The sequence below is a fragment of the Triticum dicoccoides genome, chromosome 4B (assembly GCF_002162155.2).
Source record: "Triticum dicoccoides isolate Atlit2015 ecotype Zavitan chromosome 4B, WEW_v2.0, whole genome shotgun sequence".
Taxonomy (NCBI): domain Eukaryota; kingdom Viridiplantae; phylum Streptophyta; class Magnoliopsida; order Poales; family Poaceae; genus Triticum; species Triticum dicoccoides.
Window position 1 is genome coordinate 491,595,010 of NC_041387.1, and position 18,374 is coordinate 491,613,383.

At 47.6% G+C, this 18,374-nt stretch overlaps 2 protein-coding genes across 3 annotated transcripts; one reads left to right on the top strand and one right to left on the bottom strand.

The window, feature by feature from the left end:
• The first annotated feature begins 8,443 nt into the window (after positions 1 to 8,443).
• LOC119291054 (probable xyloglucan endotransglucosylase/hydrolase protein 27) lies at positions 8,444 to 11,482 on the top strand. Its single transcript, XM_037569763.1, has 4 exons — positions 8,444 to 8,911; positions 9,039 to 9,139; positions 9,241 to 9,449; positions 10,907 to 11,482. Exons 1-4 carry the CDS (start codon positions 8,707 to 8,709, stop codon positions 11,346 to 11,348), a joined length of 957 nt encoding a protein of 318 aa, XP_037425660.1. The 5' UTR covers positions 8,444 to 8,706; the 3' UTR covers positions 11,349 to 11,482.
• Positions 11,483 to 11,923: 441 nt separating this feature from the next.
• LOC119291053 (RNA demethylase ALKBH10B-like) lies at positions 11,924 to 17,891 on the bottom strand. Of its 2 annotated transcripts, none has more exons than XM_037569762.1 (8): positions 17,166 to 17,891; positions 15,191 to 15,286; positions 14,298 to 14,398; positions 14,034 to 14,151; positions 13,574 to 13,684; positions 13,378 to 13,493; positions 13,152 to 13,303; positions 11,924 to 12,954 (listed from the first exon to the last, which is right to left on the bottom strand). In XM_037569762.1, the coding sequence occupies exons 1-8, from the start codon at positions 17,647 to 17,649 to the stop codon at positions 12,204 to 12,206; spliced, it is 1,929 nt and encodes a 642-aa protein (XP_037425659.1). In that variant the 5' UTR covers positions 17,650 to 17,891; the 3' UTR covers positions 11,924 to 12,203. The 2 variants fall into 2 exon arrangements, with proteins under 2 accessions (XP_037425659.1, XP_037425658.1); XM_037569761.1 differs by having other exon boundaries at positions 14,298 to 14,401.
• Between the last annotated feature and the right edge of the window lie 483 nt (positions 17,892 to 18,374).

Consider the following 18,374-nt stretch of genomic DNA (forward strand, 5'->3'; position numbering starts at 1 on the left):
ATGGACATTTACCGAGGATAGCATCATGCCATGGTAAGTAATCTTTTTTCCCATGGCATATTTTCTTGAATTTTGTTGCCATGGCAAAGTAGTGTGATCATGGCAAATTTTTGTTTGCTTCTTGTGCAAAATCATCTACTTTTGCCATGGACATTTGTGTTTTATTTCAAAATGGCATAGGTTTTGCAATATGTTTGCCTAGATCAAACGACATAGAGGTGGGAGGTCCGGTGTGGCCCGGTAATTTTCATATTATATATCATGGCAATCAAAAAAAATGCGAGGTTATATTGTTTTTTCTTCTTCTTTTTTCTCATTGTTTTTGTTTCTGTTTTTGGGTTTCTTTTGATCGTAACAGACTTAATGGGCTGTGCCTGACTTTTTTTTTCTGTATTTGGGTTGACAGCTTTATGTGCCAGATGGGCGAGCAGGGAACAGTCAGTATGGGACCGAACGAAGCGTTGATCGTTGCCCACGACCTACCGAACGAGTCGTTCGGGATGGGGGTCTCTCAGATCGAACGTTCGGGCAATATCGGGGTCATCTTTTCCTCCGCCTCGTTTTTTTCCCTCTGCCGTTGGAGATGCTCTCATTGGCCTTCCACGCACAAAGACACCAGTTAGAGGGAGACATGGAGAGTACAGTAGCGCCATCGAGGATAAACGGCTAACAGCTAGCAAACAAAACCCCCACCGGAAAAGATACGCACCGGGCCAAAGCTCCAACTCATCGTCGCCCACGCAAAGTCTCAGTCCTGACTCGCTCATCCATCGGGGCATCCCTACTGATTAAATGCAAGCGGAAAAGAAGCAGGCGGGCGCGCGCCTCCGCGAGAAAGCGACCCGATCGGCGTCGGCCAGAGCGCCCGCCCATCCGGTCCATCGCGCTGGGCTGGGCTCGACAGCCTGCCTGCCTGCCTGCCTGCCTGCCCCGGGATCGATCAATGGTCCAAAAGGGTAGGAGGGTGAGGATTACCCGCTCGCTCCTAGGCCCCGCTGTATCCGAGAGCAGCGAAAAGGAGGACGAGCTCGCGTGCTCCTGTTATTGTGGCCAATGGTACAAAGTCACGTGGGGGCGCCAGTTATGGCTGCATGAAAATACTGGTTGTATACGAGTGTGGGCCCTTTCTAGTCCTCGAGACGGAGTTAGGCATCGCCGTGACGTACCTGGGCCTCCGATGGTGTGCCATTGGTACATGATCGAATCGCTTACCTGTGCCGGTATGCGCTACAATACACGAAGGAGAGTTTGTTGACCCAAAATCACCTCGGATGCTAGACGCGGCTCAGCGAAAAGGAGGTACCCATGGCGGCCTTGGCCAATGATGGCGACGGCTTCGAGTTCCGCTCAGATCTTGTCGACAGGTCTGCTTCCTCCCTCCCAGATATGGTAAAATTCTCGTTTTGTGTTGTCTCATAGATCTCCTCTGTGGCAAACTACTGGACAGGTTTCCCATGCCGGCAATGAAGGAGAACCTATGAACTAGCAATGGATATGCTGAAATTGGCAATGCAGAAACTGACCCCTGTAGCTGCAGTCCAAGATGGACTTGGACTGGAGGATTGCCTTCAAGCAAGCCAGGCAACATGAAAAGAAAAGAGCAATGGACAAGAACCGGCCGGAAGCTATCGAAGGATGACGAAAGCACTGCATTGGGTAACATGGCAGGACTAACAGCTCCGGAACAGAAAAGGAAAGCAGGTCGACCCACAAAATAGCAGAGACAAACCTCCGTTTGATGATCATGCAGCAAAATCAAGGCAGTTCAATGGTGCAGCAAGAGTGCCCGACTCGATGCTGAGTGGTACCAACAACAGCAAGCACACCAGATTTTGCAGTATCTGCCGTCGACCAGGGCACAAGAGCAGCACTTATCTGCAGCGAGGGGTGATCCCAGAAAAGCCGAGAAAGGAAGCTAAATGCTGGGCATCCGAAGAATACTTGCAGCATCTCGAGATGGCCAGTTAACTGAACCAAACTCATAGACTATCCTTGATCTGTGATTCTCCTGCAGTGGGCTCTAAAAGCCGTGTACCATGAAATTTTGATAGTATTTTTGTTTTTACATAATAATTGTCTAACTATTCTTAACGAACTATTTGTGTATGAACAATTTGCTGAACTACCAGTGTCCTTGACGTACTGTAAATCTTTCACAAATGTGTAGTCGTGTATGATTAACTATCCAATTTCCCAATGGTTTGAGGAAGCTAATTTGGTAAAGCAGCGTTTAGAGTACGCATCTGATTGCACATTTGGCAAAAAATGTCTGTTATAGTTTTTGCCATGGATCATGGCAAATTTGTTATATGCTTGTGTTTACTTTAAAAAAAATTATGGCAAATTTGCATGCACTTTTGTTTAATTTTTTAACATATATTTTTTTGCCTTGGATCATGGTAAATTTGTTGTATATAACATGTGTACCATGCCATTTCTTGTTGCATCAATGCATAAAATTTCAAAACAAAATTTCACGTGTATCATCTTCACAAAATATGTGGGCGGCACAAAGTTTTGCGAAAAAGTTTCTTTTGCCTCGACAAAAAGAAAAATTTCAGTGCTTCAAAATAATGTTCCACGACAAAGGTGCTTCTTCACATACTCATTGTTCCTCCTTCTCAAGGTCCCGCTGGTGTATCTGTGTGGTATTTTGCTTGCTCCGTGGAGGGTTTCATCGACTTGTAGCTGCATCGCTTTAGTTTCCATATCTTTGCTAGTGGTTTTGATGTAGTTGTTAGTTGTTTGCAGAACATTTTGTATTTCTTTCACTGTTTAGTTTACCTTTGTAGTAGTGTTGGTCGATGTAATACTGGTGGGTTGATGGCTTCGTTAATTTTAAATCGGTCTCTTATTGAACCGTCCTTCTAAAAATATCCGGGAGGGACACGTGGTGTGAGGGAGGTGGGATAAATAAATTGGCTACACGGCGACCGTCGATATAGCTGGTCTTATTTGCAATTCGGCAACTTTATTTAAATAATAACCATGTCTTTCACACTTAAACGAATCAAGAGCTGAGGCAGATGATCCATCCACACCTCCTTTGTCCTTAGTTTGGCATTGTAGGGAGCAGCCTCATGCATTGTCTGGTTTACCTCATCTTGCCAAAAGAGTTCATAAGCTCTCGACATTATCTGTTACTAGAAGCGTTGGGCGCGCTTTATTGCGTCATTGGTGTTGTTGGGTTTCTTCGAAATATTACTCACTCTGTTTCAAATATAAGGTGTGTATCACATTTTTAAAAAGTTAAATATTTTTAAGTTTGATCAAATTTGTAGAGAAATATATCAAAATCCGTAATACCGAATCGGGATAATTAGATTCATCATGAAATGAGTTTCCATATTTTTTGTTTAATATTGTGGATGTTGACATTTTTGGCTCTAAACTTGGTCAAAGTTAAAGGAATTTTACTTTTCAAAAAACTAATACCCTTATATTTTGAAATTGATGGAATATTTAGTTTGGCGGGGCGGGAAGGTGATGGAGTGTGTTTTAGTTTTTAATAATTTGATGATTTGGTGGGCCTTTTCTCGATGTGATTCTGTGTTATCCGCTAAAAAACCCATATTTACGTGGGGAAATTTCTAGGTCGGTAGCCGCATGTATTATACTGATGTATCACATGATAGCGTATCTTTTTTTAGATGGTAGGAGGTTGCGCGAGATTGATATGTTTTTATAGGAGGTTGTTGCTGATTGATTTGAAAAAGATTGGCCTGATCAAAATCTTAAACCAAATCCATGATTGAATACCTCAATCGAATCAAAGAGCTTTAAAATTAGGAAACAATAGTGAATTAAAACAATTGAATGGAAGAGTTCCTTGAGAAATTGCTGACTCAATCAAAATTGAGTGACCAATTTTAAATTGAAGATCTCAATTAATTGTGAGGCCTTAAAAATTAGAAAGCATGTTGTATAGTACAAAAGAATTGAACGAGTGAACTTTAAGAAATTGTTGACCCGATCAAAATCGAATGACTCAATTTCAATTGGAGACCTTGATTGGAGACTTTGAAATTAGTGAGCTTAGTGTTGTAGAGGATGACGGCTCGCGATGCTACGTAATCGTTCAAATTGAGCACCGACTGAACAAATCTTCTATTTTGTGCTACCGCACATTTATTTATTTTTAAAATAAAAAATTGTGGGTACTCACCGTGGCTACAATATGTAGTAATTTCAAGCTAAAATACGGAATAGGCGAGGACGAGCACTCCTATGCATTTTCCATGTGTATTTCGTATTTTAGCTTGAAACAAAAATACTATCAAAATTTCATGGTACATGCTGCTCTCCCGCTGCTACCAAAATTTCGTATTTTTGTTTTTGATAGTATTTCCTATGCTGTTCATACACAAGTAGTTCGTTAAGAATAGTTAGACAATTATTATGTAAAAACAAAAATACTATCAAAATTTCATGGTACACAGCTTTTAGAGCCCACTGCAGGAGAATCACGGATCAAGGATAGTCTATGAGTTTGGTTCAGTTAACTGGCCATCTCGAGATGCTGCAAGTATTCTTCGGATGCCTAGCATTTAGCTTCCTTTCTCGGATTTTCTGGGATCACCCCTCGCTGCGGATAAGTGCTGCTCTTGTGCCCTGGTCGACGGCAGATACTGCAAAATCTGGTGTGCTTGCTGTTGTTGGTACCACTCAGCATCGAGTCGGGCACTCTTGCTGCACCATTGAACTGCCTTGATTTTGCTGCATGATCATCAAACGGAGGTTTGTCTCTGCTATTTTGTGGGTCGGCCTGCTTTCCTTTTCTGTTCCGGAGCTGTTAGTCTGCCATGTTACCCAATGCAGTGCTTTCATCATCCTTCGATAGCTTCCGGCCGGTTCTTGTCCATTGCTCTTTTCTTTTCATGTTGCCTGGCTTGCTTGAAGGCAATCCTCCAGTCCAAGTCCATCTTGGACTGCAGCTACCGGGGTCAGTTTCTGCATTGCCAATTTCAGCATATCCATTGCTAGTTCATAGGTTCTCCTTCATTGCCGGCATGGGGAACCTGTCCAGTAGTTTGCCACAGAGGAGATCTATGAGACAACACAAAGTGAGAATTTTACCATATCTGGGAGGGAGGAAGCAGACCAGTCGACAAGATCTGAGCGGAACTCGAAGCCGTCGCCATCATTGGCCAAGGCCGCCATGGGTACCTCCTTTTCGCTGAGCCGCGTCTAGCATCCGAGGTGATTTTGGGTCAACAAACTCTCCTTCGTGTATTGTAGCGCATACCGGCACAGGTAAGCGATTCGATCATGTACCAATGGCACACCATCGGAGGCCCAGATACGTCACGGCGATGCCTAACTCCGTCTCGAGGACTAGAAAGGGCCCACACTCGTATACAACCAGTATTTTCATGCAGCCATAACTGGCGCCCCCACGTGACTTTGTACCATTGGCCACAATAACAGGAGCACGCGAGCTCGTCCTCCTTTTCGCTGCTCTCCCGCTGTATCCCTCTTGGACGTGTCTACCGAGCGGCTGGGGGCTCGATAGGAATCCGTGGCGGCCTCTCCATTTTTAGTATGTTTTTTGTCTTAATCAAACAAATTAGGAATTATTTTGTCCTCCTAGCCAGAAAAAAACAAAGACTACACGACATGTTTAATCAGAATTGCAAAAGCACAGACACGAACATGTGTGAATGCATTTAATTCAGATTTAAAAAATTTAGAAAAGCCATAACTTTTGAACGAAAAGTCGAAATTAAGATCTGCTTTCACTGCTGAAATGCTCGCGATGTGCTCTTCGAAACTAGATCCCACATGGATATGTTTCGATAAACTTTTTTTTGTGCAATTTTGTCCCCGTTTTGTGCAACTGGCTAGTTGTTGATGTGCAACTACCTAATAGTCGATGTGCAACTTTTTCTTTATCCATGGATGTGCAGTTTTCAATGATGACACCTCACCTCAAACTACCCACTATCAAGTGAGATGTGCAACTATGTCTGCTGCCCCCAGCCGACCGCTTAGTAGTCGATGTGCAACTTTTCTCCTCTAGTTGGAAGTGCAATTTTTACTGTTTGCTACCTCGGCCAACTGCCAAGCAGTGGATGTGCAACTTCGAAAACTGTCCTCCCAGCCAACTACCTAACGGTTGATGTGCATGTGTAACTTTCCTCATATCCGTGGATGTGTAGTTTTCATTGCTAGCACCCCTTTCCATCCAACCCAGCTAGTGAGATGTGCATCTTGAGAGTCTCACATGTAAACATTAATGTGTGTGTAACTAGACTACATTACCACGCCAACTGAGTATATGTGTGTAACTAGTCCTGCCAACTAAACATCAATGTGTGTGCAACGAGACTACATTGTCACGCCAACTAAGCATATGTGTGTGCCAATAGTTTTGCCAACTAAACATCAATGTGTGTGTAACTAAACTACATTGCCGCGCCAACTGAGTATATGTGTGTGTAACTAGTCCTGCCAACTAAACATCAATATGTGTGAAACTAGACTACATTACAAGTCAACTGAGCATTTGTGTGTGCAACTAGTTTTCCTGCCAACTAAACATTATTGTATGTGCAAGTAGACTGCATTACAAGCCAACAAACATCATCGCGTGTGCAATTAGTTCTCCTGCCAACTGAACATCAATGTGTGTGTAACTAAATTAAATTATAAGCCAACTAAACATCAATGTGTGTGTAACTAGTCTTCCTGCCAACTAATAAACTACTCCTAGTAATTTGTACTAGTGCAAATTATTGGAATCATTATCGGGGCTTTCGGCTGTTGTTAACACATATACTTGGACGAACGGGTATTCGTTTGACGAATTCGAGCCTGCAGCGCTGCTGCTCTGGCTCCACGGCCGTCGTCTCCCGAGCGACCTGCTAGCCACGCTGCTCCGGCTCCATGGCCGGTGTCTCCATTCTCTAGCAGCCGTCGTCTTGCTCCAGATCGAGGACAAGCTCATTTCCCCCTCCTGTATCCGTGCCTCCTCCGGCCACTCCTGCTACATCCAAGCCCGTTCTTCCTCCTCTCCCAACCGTTGCAGCACGCCTAGAACTCACGGCGCCCGCTGCTCCCTTCCCCCTTCCTTCGTCCAGAGCAACCTTTGCCCTCCACCCAGCCTCAACAAATCCGATACGGGTGGGTACGCGGCCACCAGATCCCGTGTGTACGCGAGCGGCGGCGCTCGTCCCCTAGTTGCGGCGGCCGGCGCGAGAGGATTGGAGGCGGCCGGCGCGAGGTGTGGTGGCGGCCGACGCAAGGGGGACGGGGACGAAGGTTGCGGAAGGGATAGATAGCGACAACCCCTAGTCGTGTGCGGTTGAGAGCACCCGACCAGGTAGCACCTGGTCCACGCGTGTGGCGATTCGGGTCAGGATCGAGCGGCCAGGAGCCGGCCGCTCGTTCTGTCTATTTAGTGGCCGGCCGCTTTTTAGATTTCAGGATCCCTCTTTTCCCCCGCAGCTGTTTGTAGCCGCTGCATTCACTCGATCTACCACTGACAGGCTCACATTCAATCGTGATTAACCTTTGCACTGTTGAGTGTCGTACTGCTAGTACCAGTACCGCCTCCGTGGTTCACCGTGCAAGGGTAGCTCTCAGCCTCTCACTCACACAACGTGAGTAGAGTTAGAGTAGGAGTACTACTGTACTGTAATGTGCGTGCTTACACGGTGAAAGGGGTCAGAAAGAGACACAGACAACGCGAGCACACAGGAGCAAAGGTGGTTGCCTGTCTGTCTGTCTCGCTTCCATTTCAGGCCGCTGCATACTCACTCCCACACGACGGCGTCAGAGCGGGAAAGCTACAAAACCTACCGCGCGTAGAGTACGCCGGGGCCCCTGTGTCGGCCGTCGGATCCGGTCCGCCCCCTAAATTTCCGGCGCCTGCGGTCGACACTGCGTCGCGCAATTGATGGCAGCGCTCCTAGGAGTAAACCCCGCCGATACATTTCTAGGATACCGGCGCCGCAGCCACCTGCTCCTCCCGCCGGACATTCCTAGGATACCTTGCCGGTCGTCGCCTCGTTTGGACCCCGTATGCGTCCGATCATCTGGCTCCGGCACACGATCATGGACCAGTTTCCCTCACCGACGAATACGATGGCTTCGCCACTCCAATGCTACAATACGTCGAATGTCTGTCGACCAGCCTGTCCCTGGACGTGCCGTTTGTACGCTTCCTCCTCATGCTGCAGCCTGCAGGCCCAGGCCCTGGGTAGTATGTAGTATGTGGAGTGCTGACAGCAGTATCAGTATGGACCGTTCGAGCCGCGAGCGAGGGAACGGGAAGCTCGTGCGGGCATTCAACGGTACACAATAATAATCGAATCACCGGAAAGGTTGTGGGTACTAGTGCTCTAGGGTTTTGATTTGCGAATTAATGACGGGGCGATAGAATGGTTGGGTGGGATATATTTGGTTATCTACGGCAATCAAGGCCTCAATCGCAATACGGATCCTGTCTAAGTAATTGGGGTGGGCGTGATAATTAATTATGATCCGCCACCACGGCGCGGCGCAGGCTACTCGCTCAAAACTGTGAGGTGCAACTCCCGATAAAACGCCGTATGGAAAGCTAGCTTCCTTTGCAATCCATCGGCCTAGTAGCGCTAGAGACGAGGCGAGAGAAGCAGCAGTGAGCTGCGGCCAGCCAGCACGATATAGAGGAGAGCGGAGGGGGGTCAAGGAAGGAACAGAGAGGAGAAGCAGGGGAGGGCACCAATGGCGGGTCGCTTCCTCTTGGCCGTCCTCCTGGCGTCGTCCTCTTGGGTCGCTGCGTCCGCCGGCGCCGCGGACAAGGTCATGGTCCCCCGCCCGGCGGCGGCGCTCACCTTCGGGGAGGGCTACACCCAGCTGTTCGGGGACTCCAACCTCAGGCTCCACGGCGACGGCAAGCGAGTCCACATCTCCCTCGACGAGAGGACAGGTACGCACCCTGCTGGCTGCTGTGCATCATCGATCGGTCGATCGATCCTCCCGTTCTTGTCCGGTGCACCAAGCCGCCGCCTTCCGTTCCTCATCGCGCCTGCCTCTGTTTGTTTGGTTGGTTCCAGGTTCCGGGTTCGCGTCGCAGGGCGCGTACCTCCACGGCTTCTTCAGCGCCAGCATCAAACTGCCGTCCGACTACGCCGCCGGCGTCGTCGTCGCCTTCTACGTGAGTTCACGCTTCTTGCAAACGAACCGATATAATGCAGAGAGAGACCGGCGAGAGAATTACTAACAGACTTTGGCATTGCGATCGTTGGATTCCGGCAGATGTCCAACGGCGACGTGTACGAGAAGACGCACGACGAGCTGGACTTCGAGTTCCTGGGGAACGTCAAGGGGAAGGAGTGGAGGGTGCAGACCAACGTGTACGGCGACGGCAGCACGGCGGTCGGCCGGGAGGAGCGGTACGGCCTCTGGTTCGACCCCACGCAAGACTTCCACCGCTACGCCATCCTCTGGACCAATCGCACCATCGTGTAAGCCCCTGCTCCCGCTCTCATCTCCACCACTCTTACTTACTTACTCGTGATCGATCGACGCTGCATTGCGTGCACGGCTGCAACTCTCAGTTTTCCAACACTGCATTCGCTGCAAGGTTTGATCGGCCTGAACCTTGAACAGCAAACGAGTTCAGAACTTCAGACTGGGAGCCCCCTCAAGTGGGGCTTCTGGCATAATGTAGAATAGTTTTAGCTGCAACAGCCCTAGCCAGTTACTTCACCTGACTTGGATTAGCTCGGCTTGCTCCAGGGTTTTAAACGACGTTTCAGAATGTTTCTGAATTGTTATAACCCGTAGGCTGAATTCTGCGGGCACGACTTGCGGATGCCTGCACCACAAGTGTGGTCGTGTACTTTGCACATACAAGTTCCAAGTACACATGTACGTAGCAAATTAATGATCCTTTAAGTACATATTAATACTTTCAATGCTTACAGAACACAGTACTACGATCTTTGTGTCCTTTGATAAAAAAAAAAGTATCAGTACCTGACTGCTCTTTGTCATGGTAGTTCAGCTTAGCAATGCTGCATGTGCTACAACAATGTAGCAAAGATAGATAATCTCTGCTGCTGGTATTAGCTAGCTTCAGGTTCTCTATTTTTTGTTGCTGCCTCTTTCCCTTTCCTTCCCCCCTTTCTTTTTTCACCCTCATGACATGATTGAGAGAAATTGGCTCTTGTTCTTTACAGCTTACAGATTCCTCATGCCGTTGCCGCTTTAATAATTTCAAGTACCGAGGGCCCGAAATCGAGTAGATAGCCTTGCCACAACGGGTATGCAGATAGCGCTGCCCCGCCAGTATGCCTCAACACTGCTGGCTTGGAAGAAGAAACATCGATCTCAATATCAACCATTTATTCCTTCTTCCACCTGATCTGGTTCAGATCACAGATCCATTAGCATGGCCCGAACATTCATAACTTGGGGTTCGGGGGTGCAAAATACTCAGAGTCACACACTCCTACTCGCAGTCACACTGCATGATCGTGTGGATGAATAAAGTTGGCATGAGAAATGGGGGCGTCCGCTTTTACAGTTTCCATCCATCCACTGAACCTGGGCATTCATTCATCACAGCATGTGCATGGCTAGGGCCATGGCTGCGCCTGATCCTTCCACCAGGATACCCGTGCCGCTGCCTTTTCCTCATGTACCTGCTTTCCCCGCCACCCTGCAAGACCTGTGTGATCACTCGCAACTCGCCAACTTTTGAATTGATGGGGAAGAAAGCTACCACTACCACCTCCACTTTTCACCGTGCGTTTTCACATGAGCTAACCCGGTCTGTTCAGGTTCACCGTTCACATGCCCAAAGTCTAGTTTTCACTGCAAATATGTTCACGTGAATGTGCTGTGTTGGGTACTTGGATTGACGGTGTGGATGGAATGTGTGTTGCGTTGCGCTGATGTGACGTTTTTGTGTGGGCAGGTTCTACGTGGACGGGACGCCGATCAGGGAGGTGGTGAGGAGCGAGGCGATGGGGGCGCAGTTCCCGTCCAAGCCCATGTCGCTCTACGCCACCATCTGGGACGGCTCCAGCTGGGCCACCTCCGGCGGCCGCTACAAGGTGGACTACAAGTACGCGCCCTACGTCGCCGAGTTCACCGACCTCGAGCTCCGCGGCTGCGACCAGCCGGAGGGCGGCAGCGCGATGCCGTCCAGGCAGCGGGCGGCGATGGAGAGGGTCCGGGCGCGGCACATGACGTACGGGTACTGCTACGACCGCGCGCGGTACCCGGCGCCGCTGCCGGAGTGCAGGGTGGGCGCGGAGGCGGCCATGTACCTCCCGTCGGGCGAGGCCAGGTCGTCGGACCGGCGCAGGCACGGCAAGCGCCACCGTCGTGCCGGCGCCGCGGACTCCTCCCTCTGATCTGTCTGAGGATCGTTGCTGACTGTGGGCAGCGTGCTCGTGTAATCGGGTTATGCCGTGTCATGTGTAATGTGATTTGTAGCTTCATTGTTGCGTAACTGAGCTAGCAAGTAGCAGTCGGGTTGACCAGTTCAGCATTTCGTATCCATCCTTCGCGGTGCCGGCGCCACACAACGCCACGCCCACACCTAGGACGAGAATTTGGAGGCGATGTTATCTAGGAGAGGGGACCTGGCTGGCATCCTCGGACTGAAGAATTGAACACTTCGTCAACCAGTTGGTTGGCACGGGCGGCCACTGAATATGACCAAACGAAGGCGACCAGAACGATTGAACGAGATCAGCAACTGGGAGCATATCATCAAACATCAGACGGACAAACAAGACGGCGGCATGAGTAGACAAGTTGAGATTCACAGACTAGTCTAGTCGGGACCAATGAACAACAATCAGCGGGGCTATATTTTCAGCTTGTCTTTTTTTTTCGAAACGATATTTTCAGCGTGTCACAGGCTTGCAACTCGATAATAATCAACGAAATATGCACATGCGACGAACAAGTAACACCAGCACGATAAGAACAGAACAAGCACTGGATAACATGTTGAACATCTTAGCCCATACTCCCATAGTTGTAGCAAGCAGGTGATAAGTTAAAGCAGCATGATATATCCAGTTTTGCTACAGATCGATCGGCTACAAAATTTAAGGTGGCTTTCATTCATTTTCAAGACAACTCCAGGGCATCAAGGTACTTGCACTTGTCAAGGATAGGAGAGTTGCCCGCAACCATGACCTGGAAAATTGAGGTTTCCTCGTCTCATGTTTCTGTTCTCTATGTACTATATCTCCCTTCTATTTAGCGGCACTTGGCTCAACCTTGCTGAGCCCAGCATTCTTCATACCACCACTCTGCTGCTCTTCACCCACAGAACTAGAGCTCCCATTGCACTCTGGTTTTGCCTCGATTGTATCGGCCCTTTTTGTTGTTCCTGAGCTCTTTGGAGAAGCACTACCATTCGCCACCTCCATGCCAGTACCCTTGTTATGCACATAGGCTGCTGAACCTCTTGGAGAGTTAGGTTCCGCATGAGCATGGGAAGTTTGTGTCATCTGATGGGGCAGCTGGTGAGCTGATCCAGGAGGAAGGAAGACGCCTGTGCCTGGAACAGGGAATCTAGGTGGGGCAGGCCTTGGGGCAGCTTCTGGCATCCAAGCTGCCGTTGCATTTGGCAAGGGAACAGCTGCTGGGAAAGGTATGGCTGCAGCAGCAACAGGTGCAGGTGCTACAAAGAGTGGCTGCATTCCATCAGACGGAGGGATGTGATGAGTTCCAGTTGTTGGTGCTGGAAATACGCTGCTGGTCGGGGTGTATCCGAAGTGCTGCGGACTTGGAGAATGTGGCCTCACATTAGCTGGCCTTGATGGTGGACCCCAGGGCATAGAAGGAGGTGTTAACGGGGCGGTAGGCCGTGAAGCACTTTCCGATGGTGCAACTTTTCTTGCCACAGACTTCCCAAAAGTTAGAAGGATTCGCTGCTTACGTGTAGCAGGAATAGCTCGCTTGGCTACATCAGCACTTCTCCCTTGCAAAACTACAAGAGACCTGAAATTGAGAGAAAGAGGAGAAAAATGTTTAGAAAGTGTAGTCAAACAGGGTTTACCTATTAAATTTACTACATGGCCAACATTTACGAATTATATATGGAGCCAAATGAAACATGAAAGTAAGCCAAGCCAAACAGTTCAAGCCTCTTAAAAGTACCATCAATGTGACATGAAAATTACTGGGGAAAGGCTTACCCTGTAGAGAGAGAGAGCTTCAAAGGGCCTCTGTTATCGCCTCGTTCTCCAAAAATAACTCGGCCAAACACCATATCACACTCTGTCAGGCAGAGGGTACAAAGTGGCCTACCATACCAAGAGGGAGGTTGCTGAGGATGGGAATATTCCTCCTGGAAAAAAAAACATTTGGTCATTATTACAATGCATTTTCAGAGAAGAACGTCTTACGGCGTGAACAAGTTACCTCATAGTAGAAGTCGACAACACAATAGTCTGGCTTAGAAGGTACAATTCCCTGCCGAAAGAAGCGATCAAACAGGTCATGCAGCAACCCAGGAACAGGCTCCACCCTTGTTGTCTCTGAACTCACAAATAAAAGAAGGAAGTCATCAGAATACGAGAATAATAACATGAGATTCTGTGGTAAAAGCTTGGCATACCTCTTTGATTTTCATCTTCAAGAGGGCCTTCAATGATAGGAACTCCCAGCTGAATAATTACGCTTCCATGACCCTTCAGTGGTCTTTTACCAACAATAACAGTCTGGCCCACTTTTTGCACCAAGCAAAATTAACGGTGAAGTCCAATAAAATAGTTGAATCACAGTACCCCAAAAAATAGATAAAGATAGACTAGGACATTATCTGTTTATACACAAATGAAGAACATAAACTAGAGGAAAATGGTCACAACTAGACCAGGGTAACAGACTTTGCTAAGTTGTGACATTTCCCTAGATGTTCAACTAGGCAATACTCTGACACTATGCAATTTAGATATAAATTCAGAATTCAATGTGGCGAAAGTGCACACAGTTACGCTAACACACTACACACACACGATCACACAGGTGATGCACATAGGCACAGAAACAAATAACTTTAGAGGCTACATAATTACCTTCGAACCCTCCTCGGCGAGAAGAAGCTTTTGTTTCATTAACTAAAGAAACAATCTTGTTTATCTCAGTCACATTTACCAAACCTTCATAAACCTTGAGCCCTTCAACAGTATTAACCTAAAGAAACATAGAGCACATTTCATCCTGGCGTGTTTTGTAATAGGATAATGCAGTTCGACTGAAGTTTGAGATTCCAAGGAAACTGCATGAAAGAGAAAACTGAAGTGCAGATTTTGAAATTCTGAATTGCAGGGCTAACATACCGGCTTGCCATCAATGATTTCACTGGTTGTATATTCTACAGGAGTTGGAACCACTTTGCTGCTTCCTTCAGCAGTAATTTGCAGGCTAGAATTTTTCTCGCCTGCTACACAATTTACAAAACAAGGACATGGCTAAGAGAGGGTAATTCGCAATCCTTACTAAAAACATTAAATTGCATCCCTTCAGTTTGACAAAACAATCAGATTTCATAAACATAAAAACAAAATAAAGAGTTACTCCCTGCGTTTTTATTTAGTTCGCATATTAGCTTTGGTCAAAGTCAAGTTTTACAAACTTTGACGAAGTTTATAAACAAAAATATTAAGATATACAATAAGAAATCAACAACATTAGATTTATTATTAAATGTACTTTCACACCATATAGATTTATTATGATAAATGTCTATATTGCTTTCTATAAACTTGGTCAAACTTTACGAAGTTTGACTTCAGTCAACTCTAATATGCCGAGTAAATAAAAACTGAGGGAGTACATAGTTAGCAACAGATGCACAACAATGGCTGTAGCAAGATTTAATAGCATATGCAAGTAAACATACTGTGTATCAGAAAGTTCAGTTGTCCATCCTATGGACACCCAATTACAAATAAACATGGAGGATCCAAAAGTTCAGGATTGACTATAGTTCTATAAATTGACAACTAAATAAAAAATAGCAGAATATTAATTGACAACTGAAAAACAGAAAATGTAGCTCAGCAGAGTTACAATTGAAGTGAAGAAACAAGGCTTAATATGGAGCATGATGGCAGCACACTATTTACAGAACCCTAACACAAACTTCTTTGGTTCAAATACTATCTTATGTGTCAAATAGCAATAAAGAAATGAAGTTGCACAATGTTTGTGTGAGAGGGGCAGGGGGTACCATCAGTAACAGGAGAATTCAACTGTGGACCTTTAGCATCAGCGACGTTCTCCCCTTCCTTCAGTCCCTTCCCTTCTTTGTTATGAAATTCACGTCCTAGAAACATCAAGAGTACATGAGAAACTAATTGGACATGATTTTTAATAATAGCTGCAAACTTGAAGTACAGTTTTTAATCATGCCATAATCACAATATCAGCGAGAACAGAAAATATGAACTTATTGCACCTACAGAAATCATTGAGCAGAAGACATAGAAGGATAGCATGATTACCAAAGCCCGTATATATTATGTACAAAAAGTAGTCGTTTTGTTAGATATAATTGAAAATTGAGTTCTAGTATATTATACAAACGAAACAGGTGTAATATCTGTCATATTATATCTCTATGCCCTCAGATTCTAGCCCCAAAAAAGTAAGTGGTGCAGAACGTAGATTCTTCTCCTTTTACCTCACTTAATAACAAAAAGAAATATGGCATTATTCTTTTATAATTAATATAATTAATGTAGCGTTTCTAGACCGCAAATCTAATAATAGCATACTGCTATATTTGTCGTGGCATTGGTAAAGCACAGGTCATCGGCTTTTATTATATAATAAATATCTCAAAACTAATGATGTATGGCGTGACGAGTTAGCACGACACCGACAACGCCTCCCATGTCAGCCAGAATCCCAACACGGAGCGAGAGCGCGCTGCTATGTGGCATAATCAGACGACTTGGGCAGGAATCATGCTCTAGGACGTTGCACCGACGCTTGGGCAGGAATCATTGGTAAAGCACAGGTAACCAGCTTTTTATTGTATAATAAATAGCCCAAAACAAATGATAGACTACGGCATGACGAGTTAGCACGACACCAGCAACGCCTCCAACGGTAGCCAGAACTCAGAGCTGAAGCAGAACTGATGCATGGCATAATCGGATGATTTGGGTGGAATCATGCCCTAGGACGTTGCACCGAAAGTTTGCGCCATACCTTTTGCCGTATGAAATAACCATCTCATTGATCCATTCAGCTACTGAACAAACAGAACCGTTGTATGGTCAGAAGGATAACTTTATCAGTAGCTTAGGACCTGTGCAATTAGGAGTATTTGTATAGAGCTACACAAGACAGAACGCAAAAGCGTACCCTTTTAGGACCTGAATACTTATTAGTACTCTAAATAAGTATTCAGGTCCTCTCGTCATTTAATAAGTATTAAACAAGAAAGCAAAAAAGAAATACAGACAGGAGTAACTGCATGGCATAATCAGACTGCTTGTGCGGGAATCATGCCCTAGGACATTCCGCCGAAAGTTTGCGGCATATCTTCTGCCGTAAGTAATAGCCATCGCATTGATTCATTCAGCTATTGAACAAACAGAAACGCGGAATGCTAAAAAGGAAAATGTTTCGGCGTGAAGCAACTCAAATTGATCTTACACGTACCTACCCTACACATAGATATCTTTGCACAGAAAAGCTATATTTAGACAACTTTATCCAGTAGGTTAGGACCTCCCCAATTAGAATTTTGTATACTGCTACACAAGACAGAACGCAAGAGGCTTACCCTTTTAGGACCTGATGAATACTTATTATTTTATTAAACAAGAAAAAATAATATTAAAAAAAGAGGCTTACCCTTTTAGGACCTGATGAATACTTATTATTTTATTAAACAAGAAAAATATATATAAAAAAAAGAGGAGTAACCGCACTTTACCAATCGGGACAGGAATTTTGACGGCAGACAGCCTCACCTGGAGGAAAGAGGAAGATAACTCTATGCATACCCGAGATCACACCTCTATTCATTCAATTAGCAAGCAGGTGTCTCGACACCAGAAACCCATTTCATGGATCGAACCATTTTAGGACCCAACAAAACAAAAAGCGAGAAAAGGCGCCGTCCTTTGTAACAACAGACGACACTAGCAGGTGCACCAAACAAAGAGAGAAACGAAGAGAAGGCGTCTCACCATCTTTATCGGATCCAGCAGGCGGGACGTTGCCGGCACCACGCGGCGGATCGTAGCGATGGTGGGCGGCGTGGCGGTGGTGGGAGTGGTTGTGGGAGGGCGCGAAGGACGGGCGGCGTGGCGGCGGTGGCGGCGGGGCCGGCGAGACGACGGGGCCGTGCTGGTGCGGGGGCGGCTGGCGGCGGCGCCAGCCGGACTGCTGCAGCGCGTAGGCGACGTCGGCGACGGGGAAGAACTGCTGCATGTGGATGACGGGCGCCCAGTGGTGACGGCGCTGCTGCACGGCGGCGAAGACGTGGTCGTACTCGCCCGGGTCGCCGACGGCGCGGAGGTGGACGACGAGGAGGTCGATGATGGCGTTGGCGGCGGCGAACTCGCCCCGCAGCCAGGAGATGAAGCCGTCGCGCTCGTCCATGAGCCAGCCGGCGGGCTCGGCGGCCCCGTGCACGCCGGCGGGGGAGGGGATGACGGCCGCGGAGGCCATGGCCGTGCCTCAGTGGGGGCCGAGGGTCATAGAAGGGCAATGCGCGCGGGAGATCTAGGGTTTTGGCGAGTTTTTTCCCCTGGTATTTTTCGCCCCTCCCCCTGTGGCCTGGCCTGGTGGCAGCGCTGCGACGAGGAGGAGAGACGGGGGACGGAGGGAGGAGGAGGAGGCTAGCGGCAGTGTCTGCTAGTGTGGAGGCGGGGAGGAGGAGGCCGCGATATGTGAAGCGGAGGCGGATCTGGGGGAGCGGAGATTCCCGAAAGGCAAGGCGGAGCGTTGGACGGCTCGACGGGTCGCAAAACCTAACCATCGTACGGCGTGTGGGCCTTGGACGTGGGGGCGCCCGTGCGGGGTTTTGCGGGCTTTGAGATTCGGGATTGACTCGTGGCAGTGAAATGTGGAACGGAAACACTCGTGCGGTTACGGGGAAAGAAGACCGTTTGGCCGGCCATTGAGTAGTAACAACGGTGCTATTTTTTTTTCCTTCACGGCCCACCGGTAAGTGGGTGTCAGCTTCGCGGGCCCACGCTTTAATGCGGGTTGTTGACGGATGGGGCCGTTGGCACGGGACGGGACGGCGTACCTCTCGTGGAGACGCTTTACGCTACCACGGCGTCGGCGGCCCACCCGTCATGGAGGACAAACCGCCCCCGGCTCGCTCACGTCGGGCCCTGCGTCAGCCACCTTTGGCTGGCTTCGTTTCTCCGGCACGGCTCGTTCAAAGA

What these genes read in the sequence shown, in the direction of transcription:
- LOC119291054 (XM_037569763.1), top strand. Translation starts at nt 8,707, where the DNA reads ATGGCGGGTCGCTTCCTCTTGGCCGTCCTCCTGGCGTCGTCCTCTTGG. An exon ending in GCGTCGTCGTCGCCTTCTAC is followed by an intron (nt 9,140 to 9,240) that starts GTGAGTTCACGC and finishes GGATTCCGGCAG; the next exon opens with ATGTCCAACGGCGACGTGTA. An exon ending in TGGACCAATCGCACCATCGT is followed by an intron (nt 9,450 to 10,906) that starts GTAAGCCCCTGC and finishes TTGTGTGGGCAG; the next exon opens with GTTCTACGTGGACGGGACGC.
- LOC119291053 (XM_037569761.1), bottom strand. Translation starts at nt 17,649, where the DNA reads ATGGCCTCCGCGGCCGTCATCCCCTCCCCCGCCGGCGTGCACGGGGCC. An exon ending in AAATCATTGATGGCAAGCCG is followed by an intron (nt 14,152 to 14,297) that starts GTATGTTAGCCC and finishes ATGTTTCTTTAG; the next exon opens with GTTAATACTGTTGAAGGGCT. An exon ending in TGAAGATGAAAATCAAAGAG is followed by an intron (nt 13,494 to 13,573) that starts GTATGCCAAGCT and finishes TTGTGAGTTCAG; the next exon opens with AGACAACAAGGGTGGAGCCT.